The following is a 21,624-nucleotide window of genomic DNA, read 5'->3' on the forward strand; positions in this document are numbered from 1 at the left end:
ATTTGAACATATGAACACTGTAAAAACAACTTCTTACTAAGGTTCCCAGGGGGCAGAGTGTCTATCCTTTATATTTTGGAACTAAAGAAGGTAAACACATTTGTCAACACAATGGCACAATTCAAATTTCTTTTTTAATCACATTTGGAACATAAAATTATTTTGTTGAACTGTGAAAGGTTTGTGTTACAAATAGAACAATGATTATAAATGACACATTAGCACCTCAAGGTCAAGTCCAATTTTTCACATAAGGTCTATTGGTTCAAATGAATGCTCATTTCGTTGATTGTGAGCGTCAAAAAGAGGTCAAATCATGTTCTGACAGAGTTTTCTAAACGCCTAATTGAATTGAGGGAAGTCACAGAGAGCTTGAATTTTATTAGAAAATATATATATATATAAACGCAAAAGGTCTAATGCTACTGTTAACGCTATACTTGACCTCTTCAGCCATTCCTAAATTAAGTGCTTTAATGCTCATACAAAATAAATGCCATTTTTAATCAAAGATACACATATAAAATACAAAACAGAGTTGTATTCTTCTCTGTTGAAACTTTTGCCAGATAAAAACAGTTCATGTGTGTCTGAATGGAAGTCAATACTTCTCCTTTGCTTCATTCTGTCAGTCCAAAATGAATGCAAAAGCCAGACAGTGCAAATATACAAATTTCTGATGGCATCTGGAATTATAGGTGTTATTAAAAAAACAAACAAAAAAAAACATTGCATCATGACAGATTTTAGATTTTTGCTTTCAATTATAGAAACTAGACTTTGATTGGTCTCAAATGTGATGGATTGAACTACAGCCCTATTAGTCAATCTTCCAAAATTTATAACGTCAATCTCTATAAAGGATTTTAGCTTTTGAATCTATAATTAATTACCTTATCATTTATCTGATGCATTATTTTGCAGTTTTTCTCAATTACTTTAACACATTTTCTGAAACATTCTCAGCATTCTTAAAAGTGTCCGTGTGAGCCGCACCACCACGGCTCAAACTGCTGGTTTAAAATGTCATACTGTAGAATCAATGCCACAAAAATGATTAAGTTCCCTTTTATCGTTGCTTAAATCCATGTCAAAACGACACCAAATAGCAGTGTGGGGTAAAGGTGTGGCCATTTCCTCACATTCACCATGTGAGCAGTGGTACAGTTATGAACTTATATGACCTTTACACTCAACATGACCTTCATGCTACAGGAACAGAAAAATACAACCACAGCACAAACGCTCCACTCCCTGCTGTACTACCACACACACCCACACACCCACACACACCCCCCCCCCCCCACACACACACACACACACACACACACACTCCAAATAAGAAATAAAACAACTGAAAATTACAAAGAAAACTAAAAAATATATACGCGTGTTATATGTGTGTGTGAAAATTTAGCAGCATTTAACAGAAATAGATTGGACTTGAGGAAGTTTGGGCTTTTAATAAGGCTCATCATGTGAAAGAAAACGTCTCTTCGACGCTGGCAATGAAAATAGTTCCAGATCATTTGTTCAGTGTAGATGACACAAATATTAAGTCAATATATATCAGATTCCAATTAATGTTTCGTTTTAATTCGGCGTAAGTACTGCCTTAAGTTGGCATTAAATAACATCAAACTTTATTAATCCCCAGCAGAAATTCAGGACAGGCCAAGAGACCATTGTACAATGGTACAATTTCATACTCTGGATTTCAGATAGGGGTCAGTTGTACACGACTCCATGTACACTTTTGCTTGAATCAGGATTCAACATTTGCTTTTCAGCGAAAGCAATGAGAAACGAGCTTAGTGCTGGGTATTTCAAACCGACTCTTGAGAACTTTGACAGTTGTTTGACGTTTGTGCTGAATCAATTGAGAGACTTGAGACTGGAACATGACCAAGAGCACATTTGTTTTCCCCGTTGTGCTGCTTCTTGTTATAGGAGTTATGATTTGGGAGACATGCGACGGTCATGTGTCCACGGGTCTGCTCACGGTCACTCCCCCTCCGACGCCGTGCTGATGAATCTGTTCACTTCGAGACTTTCAAAGGCTTTGTCACGAGCTTTAGTCAAAGGGAGACTGTCTGCCGGCGTACACAGGAAGGACATCCTCTAAGAGGGACAATGTATTTGAGATGTTTAATAAAATAATGACAGACTGACGGAGATAATAATACAAAGCAGACATGAAGAGCGGACAGTGTCCAGCCTGAGCTTGGTACCTGAGCTAGTGTTCCAGGCGTGCTGCTGACTTTGGCAACCATCACGAGCGGAACCAAGAGCGTGGAGGAGAGTGTGAACCACCAGCCCATTGCACTACCCCACCACGGGTATTCAATTTCATTGTTGAACTTCAGAGGAGTGTACTTGACCAAGGAGAAGACTAAAGTTCCCTGGAAATCATTGAAACAGAAAATAAATCGTGAGAGCAGAAATGATTGCACTTTAAACTTGTTTTAAAGCTCACGTGCAATAACCTCTGCTTTCACAGTTCCATTTTCATGAGTACAAGTTATTGCATGTAAACTTTAAAACGCAAGTTTACTTTCACCTTAAAAAACAACAAACTAAACATTTTAATTGATCAATTTCATTACATTTTCCCACCACATAAGTTTACTTTAGTGAACTAGTTTATGAAATTGATCAAAATCGTAAAGGAGCGGTGTACAACATACCAAGCAGATGACTGGAGTTACGTATTTCAAACAGTACTTGATGATGGGCCAGGGCCGATATCCAATCATGTCCTCTATGATATCATAAAAATTGTCTGCGCCTGTAGGTGGGATTAAAATAATAATTTACGAAGGAATGATATGATTATTCGATTTCCTTAGGAATGCCAAGGGAGATTGTAAAAATCTTCTGAAAGAAAAAGGGAAGATACTTTTAGATTTATTAAATTTGCACAGCTCACCAAAGACCCATCCAATACACACAGACTGCAGCAATGCAAAGAGCAGTAGAGTCATCCCGCTGCAGGCGTAGTAATCGAACAACTGAAAAATGTACAGTCCACCCTGCGCGAGGACAAAACAAACAGTTAAGCCTAATTTGTTCACCATGTTGATAGAAAACACGCTAGGATCTGAGATGATCTTACTTCTGTGACCATCACGAGGCCGATGAAGAAGCTGCCGACGCTGATGGCGAGCAGGAGCAGTTTACGTCGATGGCCGACGTGGAAGAAAGACGGATTCAGGTCGGAGATGGCTGTCATCAAAGCCTCCATACCTACAAACTAAAGAGTTCATTCATTTATACACATTGCTTTCCCCCCTGCAAATAATACATGAGAAGATTCTGGGAGAGCTCAGTATTTTGATGTAATATAAATTAATGAATGTCATCACCTTTTAAGCACTTTTTTCTAGTATATAAAATTGAGTCTACACATAATACATGTCACACGTGTTGTTTTCATTCCCTTCTTACCTCACTGTCTAATCCAAGTAAAATGATCATTACGAAAAAGAAAATTGCCCAAAGCTGCGGAAGTGGCATCATAGCCACTGCTCGAGGGTAGGCGATGAATGCCAAACCTGGACCTGCAGCAAAGAAGCAGATCTGCAACTTGAGTGCAGCACTTCGATAAAAAGAATTAACATTGAATTCTAATGAATATGCATGTAACTGTAACTCACCTGACTCAGCCACTTTTGATATGTCCATGTTCTGCTCATAAGCCATGAAACCAAGTGCAGAGAATATGGCAAAACCAGCTACAAAACTAGTCCCGCTATTAAGAAGGCAAAGGTAAACACAGTCCCTGGAAAAGAGTTAATTATTAAGGTAAGAAATATGTATTGCGTTGGATGCATTAATGTGGATAAATATTTGTGACAATGAAATGATTATTATTAATAGAAAATATTGATGAGTCGATTAATGTATAACCTTCATTTCAGCATTAAGATTGATTTAAAGTTGGAGTGAATATACCTTCACACTAACATGCATTATTAGATGGTCATAACCTAAATAATTAGTAATAATGGAAACAAACTCAGAATATTTAATCACACACACACACACACACACACACACACACACACACACACACACACACACACACACACACACACACACACACACACACACACACACACACACACACACACACACACACACACACACACACACACAGCAAAAGTACCTATTGCACCCACTTAAAAATAAATGACACAAGTGCAAGTCATTTTAACTCAGATTTAAGAGACGATTCTAATTATTAAGCGGTAGATAAGGTATTACCACTTCTATGTATTAACATCAATTTATATAACATCATGCTGTTCACCTACAAATCAGACTTACTTGTAACAGTTGTTGTTGTACTTATTGTAACTTCCAAGTGCAGTTAGACACCCAATACAAATAGCATATGAATAGAATATTTGTGTTCCAGCATCCATCCACACCTAGAAAACCAAAATATATATATATAAATACCAAGCTATTACTGACAAACTTGAACCACGGTAAAACAAGTGGTTCACAGTTAGTTTAGACCAGCGATTCCCAAGCTATGGGCCGCGGCCCACTGGTATTGCAAGTGGGCTGCCAAATTAAGGGCAAAACACAGATTTTATTGAAGTAAATAAATAAATATCACAAAAACGTTTTTAAAAATTAGAAAAAAACCCCAAAACATTTCATGGTATTTTTTCTTTAAAACCTTCACAAATGCATCATCACTCCTAGATAGGAACTTATAGTAGGGCATACTACGATCAAGCCGGACCTCGATCGACGTGCACATTTTTGAACTTGGGGTTATAATTAAAATGGATGGTTGGCTAACATCAGGGACACTGAAAATTAAAGAAGCCATTGGTAACATCCACAAGCGAAGTCCCGGCGGTACATCGGACAGTCCCGCCTGTCAAACCAAAAAAGAAAGGTTCGGAGAAAGCGTAGTGCTGAACATCTATCATTGGGATTTTTTTGAACAAGCACGGAAGACGAACCATTACCGCTGTGCGTGGTGTGTCCCAAGATTTTATCAAACGAAGCTCTGAAGCCATGTAAACTGCGCTGTCACCTCGAGACAAAACACCAACAGTACATGTCCAAGCCGCTTCAATTCCATAACAAACTCAAGGAGAATCAGGGCAAGAAGAGAGTCACCGAAACATCATGTATGGGCACCAAGAACGCAAAAGGCAGCGGAAGCGTCCTTTCGGGTCGCCCGACTCATAGCCTGGCAAGCTAAGCAAACAATCGAGAATTTTTTTTTTGTGCCGAATTTAATTCTGCCACAAAAGAGATAGTGGGGGTGATGTTGGGAGAGAAGGCGTGCAAGCCAATCAACCTCATCTCATTGTCTGATAACTCAGATGCAGATGTCAGATGCAGGATTGACGGGATGGCAAAGAACGTGTCAGAACAGCTGATAACGAGCATATGAGAGTCATTTTTATGCTCTCCCATAGGATGACTTGACAGACATCACAAACACGTCAAACATGCTTGCCTATGTAGGATGTGAAAAGAATGGAGCAGTTTTGCTAATCTTTCCCGATGTGTTTGACATTCTGAACGCGTTCATAGTTTCAAACGGGATTGATTGGTCCAAATGTGTGGGAGTGAGCACTGATGGGGCCCATGCGATGCTGGGCCAGCACAGTGGAGTCATCACCCGGGTGAAAGCTGTGGCTCCACTCGTAGCATCTGTCCACTGCAGATCTAAAGACTGTTCTAGGCTCCCAGGGGGAAGGTACTGATGTGACTTTTTGAATTGCGTGATGAGTTGAGGGTGTTTTTTTCTCGACACAAAGTTTGAGCTCGCACATTGCTTCAGTGATTTTGAGTGGCTGGCTGAATTTGGATACCTGGCCGACATTTTCAGCCACTTAAGGGACTCAACCTCAGTCGCCCACGAAAAGCAGTGACCATGTTCAATGTCCAGAATAAAATAGAAGCGACCATGAGAAAAATGGAGATGTGGGCCAGGCGAGTTGACCGGTCAAACTTTGACTCGCTTGAGAAGCTGTCTGATTTTCTGACAAAGGGCACCTGCGTGGTTTGAGGACCAAGCTGCGCGAATAGCTCCCGATCCCAGATGTGCTGTGCAGCTGGATCGAAAACCCTTTCGTCAGCCACAGTGACAAGACCCTCGCAGGCCTGGGCGCACAAGACAAGGACAATCTTGTGGAGCTCTCCTGCTTACAGCGCATTGAAACTGGCTTTATCGCAGAAGTACCTGACAAACTTTTGGTTCATGTTGCTTCTGAGTATCCCCATCTGTCCTACAGACCTGTGCAATTTCTGATGCCTTTCCCCAACGACGTATCTCTATGAGACTGGCCTTTCGGCGCTTGTTGCACAAAATACAGGAATAAACTGAATATTGATCCAGATCTTCGCCTGAGACTGTCGTCCCTTAAGCCAGACATCATCAATTTGGTGTCTGCCATGCAACATCAGCCTTCTCATTAGGTAAGTTAATATTAATGTGCTCCTGTAATAGTTTGTTTTATCAGCGCTGGCATGAGTGGTTAGGCTACATTCAAAACACTGCACCCTTCAGACAGCGCTTACTAGATACCGTTACTAACAAACCCATATTTCTGGGTTTCATACTTTTTCATTATTTATTGAGCAAAATAATTAAACATTGAATGCATTAAGTATGTGAACCTCTCAGATTATCAATTCAATAAAGGGGATAATGAGAGTCTTGTGTTTCATCAATTGGATGGAGTGAATCATGAGGGAGTTGGGTGGAGATGTCCTACTTAAAAATAATAAAACTGGGTCTTCACCATCCAAGTTTGGTCTTCGTCATGAAGGATTGTGGAAGCACGGCATGCTTTCCATAAAGGAGGACCTGAAGACTTCAGAAAAAGAGCAGTTGATGCTCATCCCAAAACAGATTCTAAAGACTTTGAGCCAATCCACTGTCAGACAAAGTGTAGAAATAGAGAAAATTCAACACCATCGTTACTCCCCGCAGGACTGCTTGTTTAGAAAAAGAGCAAGGGAGATATTCCGGGAGGTTACACGGCCCCCAGGGTAATGTGCAGAGGTCTGGCTAATGTCAGCGTCCATGAGTCCTCCACCAGACTGACACTGAACTGGAACTGGCATGCGGGATAGCAAGGAGGAGGCCAATACTCTCCAAGAGGAACATTTCTGCCCATGGAAAGTTTGCTGAAGACCACTTGGATGAGCCAGGAGGCTATTATGGAACCATGAATTACAGATTCTACCAGCAAATTCCAAAAGAAGAATATCAGAGTATCTGTCTGGGAACTGAAGCTCAATAGCAGCTTGGTCATGCAGCAGCACGACAACCCTACACATACTAATCCATTTACCAAAGATGGATTCAAGCGTGAAAGCCACCAACGTCAATGGAAGCAGCTCTGTAAGGAGGAGCCAGACAAAATATCTCTGTGGCAGACGAGGGGGCGTGGCTAAGGCACGGTCTGTGGGTTACAGCATGGGCTCATCCCCGTGCTAGTACAGCTGTTCTGACTCAGTCCGGTCAGCCCGCCGGCGCTGACCGGTCCGAGTCGGCCGGGAGGGTTTTCTTCTGTGTTTGTCTTGCAGTGGGGATTGCGAGGCGGACGCTGACGCTCCGTCACAGTTTTGTTTTATGTTCACGTTTTGGCCAGCGAGCCTGGGATGTCTCTGTCTCCCTCCCTGAACCCGTGTTGGTGGACGGAGTCCTCTGCCATCCCCAAGCCGATGTGCGTGACTGATCAACAGTTACCACACATGTTTGTCTGAGGCCACTGCTCAAATGGGTCACACCAGTTACTGAAAGCAAAGGTGCACTAATTCATCTGACAGACATTTTATGCTGGACCACTTTTCCCAGTGAATAAATGAAATTTTAATTTTGAAATTAATATTTTTACGTTGGATGATTTGACTTTTTGAATTTGGTCTAATTCTTCACAATGATTAATAAGGGAATGGCTCCTTTCATGCTTTTTGCATTATATCAATATATATTTTTTTACATTTATAAAATAATGTAATACAGTATACAGTAAAAAAAAAAAATAATAATAATAATAGTTAAAAAAATAAACACGACATGTCTTTCTTTTACCATGGGATCGGTGAGCCGAGATGGGTCTGGGTAAAGGTAGAACTTTATTCCATCTATGGCGCCCGGCAACGTGACACCACGGATAAGCAACACAACGAGCATCACGTATGGGAACGTAGCCGTGAAGTAGACGACCTGAGGGAGAGATATGCACGTTTCAGGGTTCGGTTTAGACTCTGTGGATATCCAAACCAGTCCTGGAGTTTAACTTTTGCTGGTGAGCAACGTTACATAGGAAATCCAAAAGGGTAAATTGTTTTTCACCAGAGTTGGGTCATAGTTTGATAAACAGATGTGTGTGTGTGTGTGTGTGTGTGTGTGTGTGTGTGTGTGTGTGTGTGTGTGTGGAAAGTAAATAAATGAAGGTAGCATCTGTCAGGTTATTTAATTGATATACACAGCTAAGCAATCAACAGTCCCCAGTCAAGAGAAATGTGTTTGTTTTTACTTACCTTTCCCGTGGACTTCACTCCTTTCCAGACACAAAAGTAACATATAGTCCACGACAAGAGAAGACACAGAGCCAGTTCCCATCGTATGTTGCCCAACTCATGGACACTTCCGGTTACATTCAACACTCTTCTCCTGAAAATCCCATGCAGGTTACAATTCTCATATATACACCTTTCCCGCTCACTGTTTCAAAATGATGTTGGTATTTGCTGTTGCTTTGTGTACTTACTCCCAGAATTCCCTGACTGGCGAGGTTGCATTTTCTGCTACAGTCCAGTTGAAGTCGGGCCTTCGATCAAACTCCACACAACTCTCTTTTGGTATAAAAATGCATCACATGTTAGTAGTAGTAGCAGGTTTGGCTCTAAGACATATACAAATGCCAGACTTTTTAGGAGCATATAACACAAATTGACAATTCAACAAAGGGATTATTTATTCTGCATTCTCTTGTCGACATGCAGACTATCGACCATTCAGTATAGGGCTGGACGATCTGGGCAAAAATGTTATCACAATATGTTTTAATATTGATTTATTAATTAATTATTATTATTATTATTATTATTATTATTATTATTAATAATAATAATAATAATAATAATAATAATAATAATAACAACAACAACAACAAAAATAATGCTTAGTTTACAGTTTTAAGTGTATTCTCATGGCTTTACCTTAAACACTGAATAAATAAAATATGTAAACAAAAAAGATAAATAAAATCTAACTATATAATATATCAATTAAAATATATAATATAATAGTCGCTGTCGTCTGAGAGAAAAGCTCCTGAATCTGCGCTCTGTGATTATATCGGCCGATGTTTGGAGCTGGGACTCTCTCCGACCGTGTCACCAGACGTCACTGAAAATCAGGGATTCTTTCTTTTATCGCTCTCCTTTTGCGGGGAAAGGGGCTGGTGGGGGGTTGGGAGGAGGGAGAGTTCAAGCTCAAGTTGGCGTTTGAGGAAGAACCGCTGCGTCAGCTCCGATTGGGCCTCGACCCCGCTGCGCGCTGCCCCGCCGGAGAGCGACACGGCCGGGGAGAGAGCGGTGGAAGCACCGGCGCACCTGGAACCACACTGGTCAGACGATTGGCTGTTGGTGTCACATGGTTGTTTCTTTGCTGTATGATTGGCTGTTCGTGTCGCGTCTTTGTAGCTAGAGGAAAATGGACTGAAAACTGTATCGGAAATAAATCTCATGAATATATCATCGTGATCGTGGAAGATTTTATCGTGAAAATGATCGAAATCGCTTTATCGCCCAGCCCTATTTCGGTACGGAATGAGGTGAAGACTGGAGAAATAGAAAAAAAGTAAGGAAAAAAGGAAATTTGTCCTCTGCATTTAAGGAGAAGCCACAGCACGGCACCCGGGGAACTACTCCTGTTATATAGCCAGTGTCTTGCTTAAGGACATCAGCAGGAGTGTGTACCTGGCCTGAATGTCTTTCCGGATTTTCTTTTAAGTTTATTGCTGTTTTATATTCAACGCTCATTTCCAGCCTTCTTTCCAAACTGGACGTGCGGATCCATACCCCATCAGGAGTTTCGTGCAAGTACTCACTCTACATACAGTATTCCAGTTCATACACCTATTCTTCGTCAGATAATGTGAATTCTCCCTCGATTTCAAAGTCTGACATTTCATATTTCTTAAAAAAGCACACCAAAATGTGTGACCCATCAAATTCTGCAACACAATTTTTCCCTGTGTATTTACTACACATCTAGCGCACAACAAAAGGTATTGGAGGCAGATGATCCGCTATGGCGACCCTTAACGGGAGCAGCCGAAAGAAAAAGAAGAAAAAAGAAGATTTACTACACACCTAGAAGATTGAAAGGATGATGAGGATTACTTGGCAATGTTCTCCACACGAGAACATTGCCAAGTAATTAACGCACTTGACTGTAGTAAAAAAGGCCACAAATATTTTAACAGGAATTTCAACAGACCTCACACATATGTCAACACAATGCTTTTACAGAAATGAGAATGATGTAGCAGAGATGTTCCCAAACATGCAGTCATCCTCAGCGTCACTCGATTCAACAGCAACACCGCTGACAACACTGTGGCACAGCAATGAAAATAGTGCCAACGAACAGCAAATTTAATTTAAAACTGAATATAATTTTCTTTGAACATCTCTTTGAATCTGCAGAGTTGGACTGCTGTGGCAACATGTCGTCATGCCTCAAATGTGGAGTGCATTTTTGCACTGAAGGCCGATTGGGGATTTGTCCTCAATTCCTTGCATTGAACTCCTGGTGGAGGGATTGAGCATTCACTGTGGAAGAAAGGCTGGACTACTGCAGGAAAAAAACAAAAACTACCGATATACACTTATAAACCTTTCCTTTAAGGTTTAGTTTTGATTCTTTAAAAATGTGTTGTTTTTTTTCCCTTGAGGCCAAAGGGATGTTCTGAACCTTTAACGCTTCTTGATGCTATTGTGACAGATGTCCAACAGTTATTTAGGGTCAGAGTGTCACAGCTGAAATGATATAACCAGGGGAATTGTTTACAACTGTTCTTTTCTCCCCCGCAATGCTTTGTGTTTCCAAGGAAATATTTGGCCTTAAAGTCTCATCTTACTGTCAATGACAAGAGCCACACTCTCGGTTCTGTCTGAATGCATTTGTTTGACACGGCAGCAGTGACTTATGTCTTAGTAACTTAATTGTTGATTTTAAATGCTTCCTTAAATATATAACAATAAATAATATCTAAAGGCTTTCCTCCAGTACTGCATCTCGGCTCAAAAAGCATTCTCTCTCATGGACACGGCAAAGAAAACACAGCCCTCTGAAACGGTTTGGAAGGTACATTAGCTTTGCTTTCTCCAATACGGAAACGTACGTAACGTAACTTGATTGACAGATGTAGTTTGAGGTCACTTCCTGTTTGAAGTTCGAGATTGGACTTCGACGCCACGTCATTTGATTTCATATCGGACAAAATGAGCTTCCAGAGGCCGAATCCCTCAGCCTTTGGAAACGTGAGCGAATTGTGAGAAGAATTTCCTTGTTTATACACATTATGCAGCTTTTTACTTATGAGAGTTTAGCCGTTTTTCATAAAAACCCTACATGCCTGTTTAAATATTCTTCCCCAAGTCTGCTTCAACACTGGAATGGACATACAGTGGTTTGGTGAATTAATTACACCTTTTCCCACCATAGTTGAACAGTGAGTTATATAAAAGTCAAAGGTAAACCACCAAAGTAAATCTTTGACGAATCAACAGGGTTCCAGTCTCAATTATGAAGTTAATGCAGTTAAAACCAAAACAGATTTGTTTTGTTTGTCTGAAGCTACATTTTGGGGAGGAGGGAAAAGGGCAAGACGAACATTGATTTAGCCAGATCCTCGAGACAACCAACAGTGAATAATGTCCCTTACACAAAATGTGATCGCTTTAATGTGAGGGGAATATGTTAAAGTTGTAGTGGTGCATTTGCACCAAAAGGGCAACATTAAGTTCTCTGTATTTGTGATCGAATCTGTCTGCTGGTCAACTGGGAGTTGGATAGAATTAATGAGTGTTCCAATGTGAATGTGCTAATCTTGCCAATCTTAAGATCGAAAAGGCGCAAGGGAGAGTGCAGCAGGAACAACAAAGGAGACTAATTGGCCACCATCGGACAAACAAATCACCCAAATTCCAGAGATTAATGTGGGCTCAGTCCACACAACGTGAGAAGGCGAGTGCCATTTTAAACAGTGTTCTTAGCAGTGCTGAAGTACGTTTCAGGAAAAAAAAAAAAACGTTATCGTGGTCTAGCAACATGGCTTACACACAATGTTATTTCACATCTAAACTCAAGGTAATTTTTTATTTTTTTTTAATATGTCGGTGGAAGGACACAGAGATTATCAGCTGACATGGTACACATTACACGACAGGGCTACAAAGTGGCCAACAAGGAACTACAATAATTTATAGTAATGACTAACTGGCAGTGGCATGATGTAAAACCATAGAAAAGTGAGAATTTATATACGTATAGCAGACGCAGTGGAAAATCAGGTAAATCAGGAACTTGTCTATCAATTGGGGCGCCTGAGGTAAGTGAATTTAAGTTTAATTTAGGAGGATTTAAATGTATATTTAATACAACACAGACAATTAATACTATTATATAATTATAGAACCCAGAATCGTGATTGTGATGCCGCCCCTTGGGGCCTCCTGTGCAAACACCTCGTGTTGATTATCAACATTTTTGTATTTTTAGAGCTTATTGTGCGTCATCACCGGGTGTCATGACATTTCACTGCATATGACCGTATGTATATGTATGTGACAAATAACCTCTTGCATCATATAATTCCAGAGATTTGATCAAAAAAATGATTGTAGAGTTTCAATTTCCATCATTATTTTATGATAAACTTTGCTATTAGGGCTGTAGGAACGAAATTTGAAAATAGAATTTGAATATTAAAAAAATGAATATTATTCGAATGCTAAAATTGCCATTTGATTGTCTATTTATTTTTATAAATAAACAATTTATTTTAAATGTTTGGGCTAACGTTAACAAATCAATTCACATGTGATGAGCAATAGAGTTCGATATAATTTCATCCAGTTTGTTGCACAGTGAACGCACATTACAGAGAAATATTCCCGGTAATTGTGTGCCAAGTCCGCGTTGGCGGAAATGCACAACAGCACTGGGGCGTTTCCCTCTCCTCCTGCATTTAAGTGTTTCTACAAGGAGAGTGCGCCTTTGACCAGAATATCCAGTAATTCCACAGATGTTGCGATGAAAGTCGGAAATAAACGATCAGTGAGGGAATGTCCTCTAGTGCAGAGGTTCCCAAGCACCGGCTCGTGGACCGCGGGGCATTTGCCACCGTGCTGTGAGAAAGCGGGCGGCGGGATTTTTTCAGGAGCGATCTGCAATCCGCTCCGCTGCAGCAGGAAACGGAGTAAATTAAAATACATTTAGAGTTGATATTTGCTTTGTTTGGAAGAAAGATCGCCCTGAACGGAGCTGAAGAACCCTGCGTAAAGCCCCTCCAGCACTTAATTTGAGCATAACAATTTTGAATATATTAGAATATAAAAAATAAAGCATAAAAACTTGAATGGGATTAAAGAGGAATATCTGCAGCCCTATTCGCTATCAAGTCGTTTCAGACACAGTTTGGTCAAGCAACTATCTTCTACAGTATATTCACAAAGCAATCACATTTTTTTTTTTACTTTTCAGCTGTTAAGTTCACAAGTGAAGTGAATAATATGACCCATTTATAATAGAAATCCCGAATGGAACTCACTCTGTCGCCCACCCAAACACAAGGGGAACATGCAACTTTACACGGACAAGAAGCAGAGAAGAGATCCAAACCAAGGAGATGCAAGGCAAATGCTCCCCATCGTTATGCCCCGATCAAGGTTTATTTAGTTATTTAATTGGTCATTTGTGTGATAAAATGTTGACACGTACCAGTATTCCAGCTGTTTTTGCAGCTGGCCCAGGGGAGTTCAGAGCTGAAAGAGGAGAAGAGGTAGAAGAAAGCCCAGGCCAGGATGATAATGTAGTAGATGCTGGAATATAAAACCACCACCTGACTGCCATAACCCATCCCTGGGAAGACAAAGACAGATAACAATTATTTACAAAGTTCTCACTTGTTCTGATAAATAGTTCTGAAAAACACTTTTGCACATTTTAGTATTTTTTTCCGTTTTTATCATAATGTACGCCAAAAAAGCATCGGCAGTTACCTCATACGGCCGCGATGCACTCATAGATATAAAAATTTCCCTAAACGAACAACTTTGGGACTTTTTATCCGTGGGAGAAGAGTGGCCGGCGTAAAATCCTACAAGGGAACACTCTCAATACCAACAACAAAAATGGAGCCGCTGTTCCACGAGCGGGCCCACGAAGGAAGCACCGAGGTAAACGAGGTGGCATTCGGGTCAGAATGAGGACGCAACCTTAACGTCCACTTCTGCCAAGCATCCTTCTTGCCAATGTCCAGTCCCTGGAGAACAAGATGGATGAACTTCGAGCGAGGATAAAATTCCAACGAGACACGAGGAACTGTTGCATCCTCTGTCTGACGGAAACATGATTGAACCCACTGGTGCCGGATGAAGCCATACGTCCAGCCGAGTCCTTCTCTGTGTTCCGCGGCGAAAGAACGGGGGAGTCGGTGAAATCCAAAGGTGGAGGCGTCTGCCTAATGGTAAACAACCGCTGGTGTAACCGCGAAAACACCAAGTTTCTCTCCCACTCCTGCTCGCCGAACCTGGAACAGCTGACCAGCCGTCCATTTTATCTCCCCCAGGAATTTAGCACGGTCATCATTACAGCCGTTTATATCCCACCACAAGTGGACACCGACGCAGCTCTGTCGGTCCTGTATCATGTGTTGTGCGGATTTCAAAACAAACATCCCGACGCGGCTGTGGTGGTGACTGGGAACTTTAACAGGGCCAACCTCAAAAAAGTTCTGCCTAATTTCCACCAACACATCACGTGTGCCACCAGGGGAGATCGAACTTGGACCATTGCTACACACCTTACAAGAAAGGATACAAGACCCTCTCACTCCCTGCTTTCGGAAAATCAGATCACACCACAATCTCGCTGGTTCCCGTTTACAGGCCTCTGATCGTGCGAGAACTGGTGGTGACGAGGGAAGTGAAGCGGTGGATGCACCAATCAGAGGCTGCGCTTCAGGACGCTCTGACTGACGTAGACTGGGACATGTTCCAATCAAGTTCAAGTGACGTCAACGAGTTTACGGTTACGGTTTACGGTTACACTAATGTTGTTGTTACACTAATCTCTGTCGCAATGTAGCTTGAATGTCATTCTCCCTTGTAAGTCGCTTTGGATAAAAGCGTCTGCTAAATGACTAAATGTAAATGTAACGGAGGTGGCGGTGAGTTTTGTAGCTACGCTAGCAGATAATATCATTCCCACGGTGAAAGTTCGGATATTTCCAAACCAGAAACCATGGCTTGATAAATCCATCCGCTGCGCTCTGAATGCTCGCACGGCCGCTTACAACGACAGTCTTGTATCCGGAAATATGGACAATTACAAAGCGGCGTCGTACAATCTGCGGAGGGCGGTGAGGGACGCTAAACGGGCGTACGGAGAGACTGTGGAGCTACAGATGGAGCGGGGGGACACAAGACGCTTGTGGGAGGGGCTGCGGACGATCACAAACTACAACAGCAGCTCCTCCCCAGCCACGAGTGTGGACGCCTCCCTAGCCAACGAACTGAACTCCTTTTATGCGCGGTTCGAGTCTGGCAACAGCACCGCTAGCTCGCCGGCTAATTGGAGTTACACCGCTGGGGATGAGTGCGCACCCTCAGTGTCCGTGCACGAGGTCAGGAAGGCTCTGATGCAGGTGAACACCAGGAAAGCTGCGGGCCCAGACGGCATATCTGGGCGAGTACTGAAGACCTGTGCTAACCAGCTAGCCCCGGTGTTCACTACAATATTCAACATCTCCCTGGCTGAGTCAGTGGTCCTGTCCTACTTCAAGAGGTCCACCGTCATCCCTGTCCCGAAGATCGCCTCTCCTGCCTGCCTGAATGACTACCGTCCGGTGGCCCTCACCTCGGTGGTCATGAAGTGTTTCGAGAGGTTGATTAAAGATTACATCTGCGCCTCCCTCCCCCGCACGTTGGACCCGTTGCAGTTCGCGTACCAGCAGAACAGATCCACGGATGACGCCGTTTCCCAGGTACTGCACAGCACGCTCATGCATCTGGATGGCCAGAAGGGGGCCTATGTGAGAATGCTGTTCATCGATTACAGTTCAACCTTCAACACCATAGTCCCCGCCAGACTGGCTGTCAAGCTGAAGGAGCTCGGACTGAATGCTCCGCTGTGTGCCTGGATCCTGGACTTCCTCACAGCCTGCCCCCAGGTGGTCAGGGTGGGGAAGCACACGTTAAGCGTCCTCACACTGAATACAGGATCCCCCCAGGGTTGCGTCCTCAGCCCCCTACTGTACTCCCTGTACACACATGACTGTGTGGCCAGGTCCAGCTCCAACACCATCATCAAGTTTGCTGACGACACCGTTGTCGTGGGCCTGATCACCGACGGCGATGAGAAGGCCGACCGCGAGGAGGTGGCTGACCTGTCACTCTGGTGCCAGGACAACAGCCTCCACCTGAATGTCAGCAAACCTAAGGAGCTGATTGTGGACTTTAGGCGAGGATCACAATCGAGGACGCACGTGCCCTTGGTGATTAACAGGATTTCTGTTGACAGGGTGAGCAGCTTCAAATACCTGGGAGTCCACATCACAGAGGACTTAACATGGACTTTACAAACAGACACTCTGGTGAGGAAGGCGAGGCAGCGTCTTTACCACCTCAGGCCGCTGAGGAAATTCCGGGTCTCGGTGAGGATCCTCAAGTCCTTCTACTCTGGAGCAGTGGAGAGCATCCTGACAGGCAACAACACTGCCTGGTTTGGGAGCTGTACTGCTCAGGACAGGCGGGCCCTGCAGAGGGTGGTGAGTTCAGCTGAACGTACCACTGGAACTACCCTTCCCCCCTTGCAGGAGTTATACACCAGGAGGTGTAGTAGCAGAGCCTGCAGTATCATGAAGGATCCTAATCACCCCAACAACAGACTGTTCCAGCTGCTGCGGTCAGGCAAGCGCCTCCGCAGTCACACAGCGAGAACAGAGAGACTGAGACAGAGTTTTTTCCCACAAGCCATTAGAACTGTCAATACTGACCTCTCCAGGGGTCCTCACTGAGCCATACACATAGGCTCTTGAATCTTGAATCTTGAATAGTAATAATACTATGCTGGGGTGTACAATTTTCAACAGCTTCTCACTTAGCTGTTCAAAGGGTACTTATCAAACTCAATAAACACTTTGTGAAACATCACGATCCTATTGCTTAATGTAAAGTGCTTCGCTGGGGTTGCTTTGTTGTACTACTGTAAACCAAAGTAAGTAACTAAGTCCAACGTCAAAAGTCTGTGGATGTTTGTTGTCACAGCCTGTGTGCAACATAGGTTGACTCAAAAAAAAACAAAAAACATGGGCACTCCAGGTGGCTTTTAAGGATTTGGATGAGTCTGCATCGAGAACCTGACACATAATGAAGCCAAAACGAACTATATCTCAGTTATATTTAAGTTATGATAATAACTTAGTTATAATAATAATTTCAGAGATGCTAGAACCCTATCAACCTTACTGAAAGGAAGTCAACCAAAATGGAGAGGATATGGCTTGTTGCAAAAGAAGATGATCAGGTGCATTTTCAGGGGAATGGAGTGAACCCAGACATTACATTACATTTAGCAGACGCTTTTATCCAAAGCGACTTACAATTGTTCAAACACCGACGGACGCAGCCATCAGGAGCAATTAGGGGTTAAGTGTCTTGCTCAAGGACACTACAGCATGCTAGCAGGAGGAGCCTGGGATCAAACCAGCAACCTTTAGATTACTAGACGACCAGCTCTACCTCCTGAGCTACCATCCCCACCAGACAACACCGATTGGAAAGTTCTGGGTTCATGTACTTGTGTTCAAAATTCAGAGACAAAGGCGCAGATAAACGATTAGCTCATGCAGCTTTCATTAACAGTGGACACGAGTCCAGCCAGGACGGTATGGATTTAACTTCGACAACTTAAACATTAACTTGAAGCATGTTTCCATGAGCGTCTTGTGACCTTGACAAATCTGTCGATGTACAGTATGTAACCTTTCCTTATTAACTTTTCACGTTCACCTTCAAACAGAGGGCAGATCTTCCTCCAGCAGGTGATGCTTCCTTGAGCAGTGTACTGACCCAGAGACGTCTCCAGGAGAAAGAGAGGAATTCCACATGTAAACAGAAAGAGCACATAAGGGATGAAGAACACCCCTTAGAAACAAGGAAAGTTACTCTCGGTGTTTTAACGTTAAAGTTATGTTCTGCATTTTGGGCAAACTGTTGTAAAAATGCACTCTAATATAATATTAAATACAATATTTTCTGGTCTTTAATGCCTATTCAAGTCAACTCACCTCCTCCATTTTTGTAGCACAGGTATGGAAATCTCCAAACGTTTCCGAGTCCTATTATTTGTCCTGCGACAGCTAGAAGGAACTCCAACTTGTTCGACCACTGGCCTCTTGTCAGGATTTTGGGTGAAGGATGAACAAGGCCCATGTCCTTCTTTGACATAACCTTGTGATCATAGAGCTTGTCCATTATGCTGAACCGCGGAGAGGTAGAGGGACGGAAATGGAAGACCAGTCTTCAACGTAACACGAATCAAAGGCAATAATAGGACTGTCGTGGAAGTTCCAGCCACTCAGGTGGTGGTAGATGCCTGGGGTGAGAGAGTTAAGGTTAAACAGAACAACTGTCACTTAGTCTAAGTTCATGCATAGAAGATATATCAGCATTGAGCACTTCACAAGTCAAAGATAAAAAGCAAAGAACATCTCCCTCGAACTCAGTTGGGCGGGGGGGGTTAATGTGGCCTGGGTCATGTGGGCAGTTAGATGATTTTGCTATCTAGGTCTAGATCATCTGGTACAGTGCGATAAGTCAGGCGAAGAAAGGCGACTTCACTCCCACGCAATTAACACCCCCAAAAATGCTAAAACCTAAAACACTGAATGAGCTTAGTCTACTGAAACTTGGACAATGAAATGTGCTTATTATGAAATGCCTCCTATTGAAACAAATCTTAAGAATGATCAAATACTCACATTATTACTGACTCAAATCTGAAAGGGCACTTTATTTTTTTATTTTATTCAATATCCCTGCAAGTTTTATTCATTAGTGAAAGTAAGTCTCAAACAGTACAGTAGCTATTGGAACCAGAATCACACCCAAAAGTTGTGATAACCTTTGAAACTGCCTCTACTCAAGGCATGTTACGGGGTGATGCTCACATGAATGTAGTTGAAATACATTTAAAGTCGCATTCTCTCAGATATTTCATTAATCACAGCCATAACATTACATATTACTATATGAGATACATACATGTGAGTATTATCTTACTGAGCTGGACAACCATATTGGATTCCTTTTAAAACTTGCATCTTGAAAATCTGCGGCACAACAGCACAGATCACTCCATCACAGTTCTGCCGTCACTGGTGTCTTTGTGTTGTCTGGTATTTGTTGTGGGCGTGAAAGACACAGGCTACAAAATATGTGTGTCATCATGTCTCTTGAAAATATTGTATGTGTAAATCAGGTCCAGATCTTTGGGCTTTTTGCATTGTGAGGCCACCCCCAAATGTTTGGTGCTAAAATGGTTGATGCTGCATGACAACAAGACAATATTCAAGAGTTTTTTTTTTTTTAATTTACCCAAAAGCCATGTACACAAATCCCTGTCCACAGCAACTTCAGAGCATAGGGTCAGTGTCATTACATCTGTCATAGGGTCTGACAGGATTATCACCCGGCCCACATGAGGAAATACAGTACACTGACAATGATATTTGAACAATGATTATTGTTTGGATTTGTTTTTATTATCCTAGCCATGCGAAAGTGCGTGGCCCTAGGAAACCGTGAAACCCACAGACACAAAGACGAAAGAATTGTATTCGGCACAGCCCAGACATGCTGTGGTCCAAGTTTGATCAACATTGGAGAATATCTTTAGAAGGACCAATTAAAAAAAACAAAAAAACAACCCTTGTTCTGAGGGAAGAAACAGATGAGGCACCAGAAGTAATGGAGCAGCAGAACCTGAAGTAGTGGAGCAGAGCGCTTTGTGATATCAACATCCAATTTGCTATATATGTGCAAGATATGACTCTGAATGGGGCTTTCACAAGTCGGACGCACTGCGCTCTAAACTCCTTGGTGTGTACTGGTCGCTCTACACTGATCTGCGTGGAGGTCCGGGGCACTGCGCAAAGGTTGTGACCGTAGTAAGTGATGCTGCGTTCGACGGAACCCTGAAAACGAATGTGTCTGTAGGAAGTAATGCTGCGTTCCAGGGAACCCTGAGAACAAATTAGTGTCTGTAGGAAGTGATGCCGCATTCCAAGGAACTGTGAAAGCTAATTTGTGTCGGTAGAAAGTGATGCTGCGTTCCGGGGAACTTGGAAAACTGTATTCCGTGTCGGTAGTACCCAGGTCTGTTAACTTTGTAAACTCCGCCGTCTCCTCCGACAAATTTGGTCCAAGGAAACAAAATGGCCCACACCAGCCAATCAATTGCAGCATCAATTAGACGGGGTTAGCGATGGCTGATCTTCATTAAATCTGATGGTCATATGCACCAATGTCCCTACAATTACTCTGTCAAACGTGGGAGGAATCGTCCATTAGTGGGGGCTATAGTGCCTTTTTTTTTTTTTTTTTTTTTTTTGCCATTTGGCAGTGACTTCTACACTGCTTCATGTAGAGAAAAACTTTTCCCTGGATTCTTAAATGCCGATTCTATCTTAATTATGTCTTCAATTGATCCCGTTATTGCCATTGGTGCGACTAACCTGGACCCCATGCATTGCCGCCTGCAGTTGTATTTAGGGGTACAGCACGAAGTGCGGGAAACCCTATTCTTTTTGTGCGGATTATTATTATTATTATTATTGTTGTTATTATTATTGACTAATTATTATTGTCCTTTTTCCAGGCATGCTCCGCGGCAGCCTGCGCATGAACCAAAACAAAACAGCTCGTGCTGCTGTAACGGCGTCCTCCGCCGCTCACCTTTGCCCTACATTCTGCCGCTAGACACCGACGGAGCCTTTCAAAGCAGGGCATGGCTGTGTTATCCAAGAAAAAGAACAACACTGATTGAAAACAACGTACAGTGAACACACACACACACACACACACACACACACACACACACACACAGAGAGAGAGAGAGGATATAAACAAACGAAAACGATCTAAAGAAGAGACAGATGAATGGAGGGTACCCGGTGGCGCTAGCTGGCTCCGCTCTATGTCACCATGAGCCCGAGATGGAAGCGGTCGGCCGGTTCTTCTTTTGCAGCGGTGCAGCGCAGACTCGGCGGTCTCTCTCCGGCTTCTCTAACTCCCAGTGAGCCCATGTGGAGAGCCGGGAGACTTGCTTTATGTGTAGAG

The 21,624-nt window shown here is 42.7% G+C and overlaps 1 protein-coding gene across 6 annotated transcripts; it reads right to left on the minus strand.

Moving 5' to 3' along the window:
- Nucleotides 1-131: 131 nt before the first annotated feature.
- On the minus strand, nucleotides 132-21,624 carry LOC307230134 (sodium- and chloride-dependent GABA transporter 2-like). Of its 6 annotated transcripts, none has more exons than XM_080000356.1 (15): nucleotides 21,456-21,624; nucleotides 18,573-18,880; nucleotides 18,295-18,429; nucleotides 14,003-14,143; nucleotides 8,760-8,844; nucleotides 8,530-8,662; nucleotides 8,078-8,212; nucleotides 4,330-4,433; nucleotides 3,657-3,781; nucleotides 3,448-3,560; nucleotides 3,116-3,253; nucleotides 2,930-3,032; nucleotides 2,688-2,788; nucleotides 2,232-2,402; nucleotides 132-2,121 (listed from the first exon to the last, which is right to left on the minus strand). In XM_080000356.1, the coding sequence occupies exons 2-15, from the start codon at nucleotides 18,757-18,759 to the stop codon at nucleotides 2,005-2,007; spliced, it is 1,788 nt and encodes a 595-aa protein (XP_079856482.1). In that variant the 5' UTR covers nucleotides 18,760-18,880; nucleotides 21,456-21,624; the 3' UTR covers nucleotides 132-2,004. The 6 variants fall into 6 exon arrangements, with proteins under 6 accessions (XP_079856482.1, XP_079856479.1, XP_079856478.1 ...); XM_080000353.1 differs by adding an exon at nucleotides 21,241-21,296 and having other exon boundaries at nucleotides 3,448-3,781; XM_080000352.1 differs by having other exon boundaries at nucleotides 3,448-3,781.

Source organism: Zeus faber, assembly GCF_960531495.2.
Source record: "Zeus faber genome assembly, chromosome: 5".
Classification (NCBI taxonomy): Eukaryota; Metazoa; Chordata; class Actinopteri; order Zeiformes; family Zeidae; genus Zeus; species Zeus faber.

Bases quoted from the DNA above. Each gene is read 5' to 3' on its own strand.
- LOC307230134 (XM_080000352.1), bottom strand. From the start codon at position 18,759: ATGGACAAGCTCTATGATCACAAGGTTATGTCAAAGAAGGACATGGGC. The intron at 3,033-3,115 runs GTAAGATCATCT...GTCCTCGCGCAG, and splicing joins GCCTCGTGATGGTCACAGAA to GGTGGACTGTACATTTTTCA. The intron at 2,789-2,929 runs GTGAGCTGTGCA...TCCCACCTACAG, and splicing joins GTGTATTGGATGGGTCTTTG to GCGCAGACAATTTTTATGAT.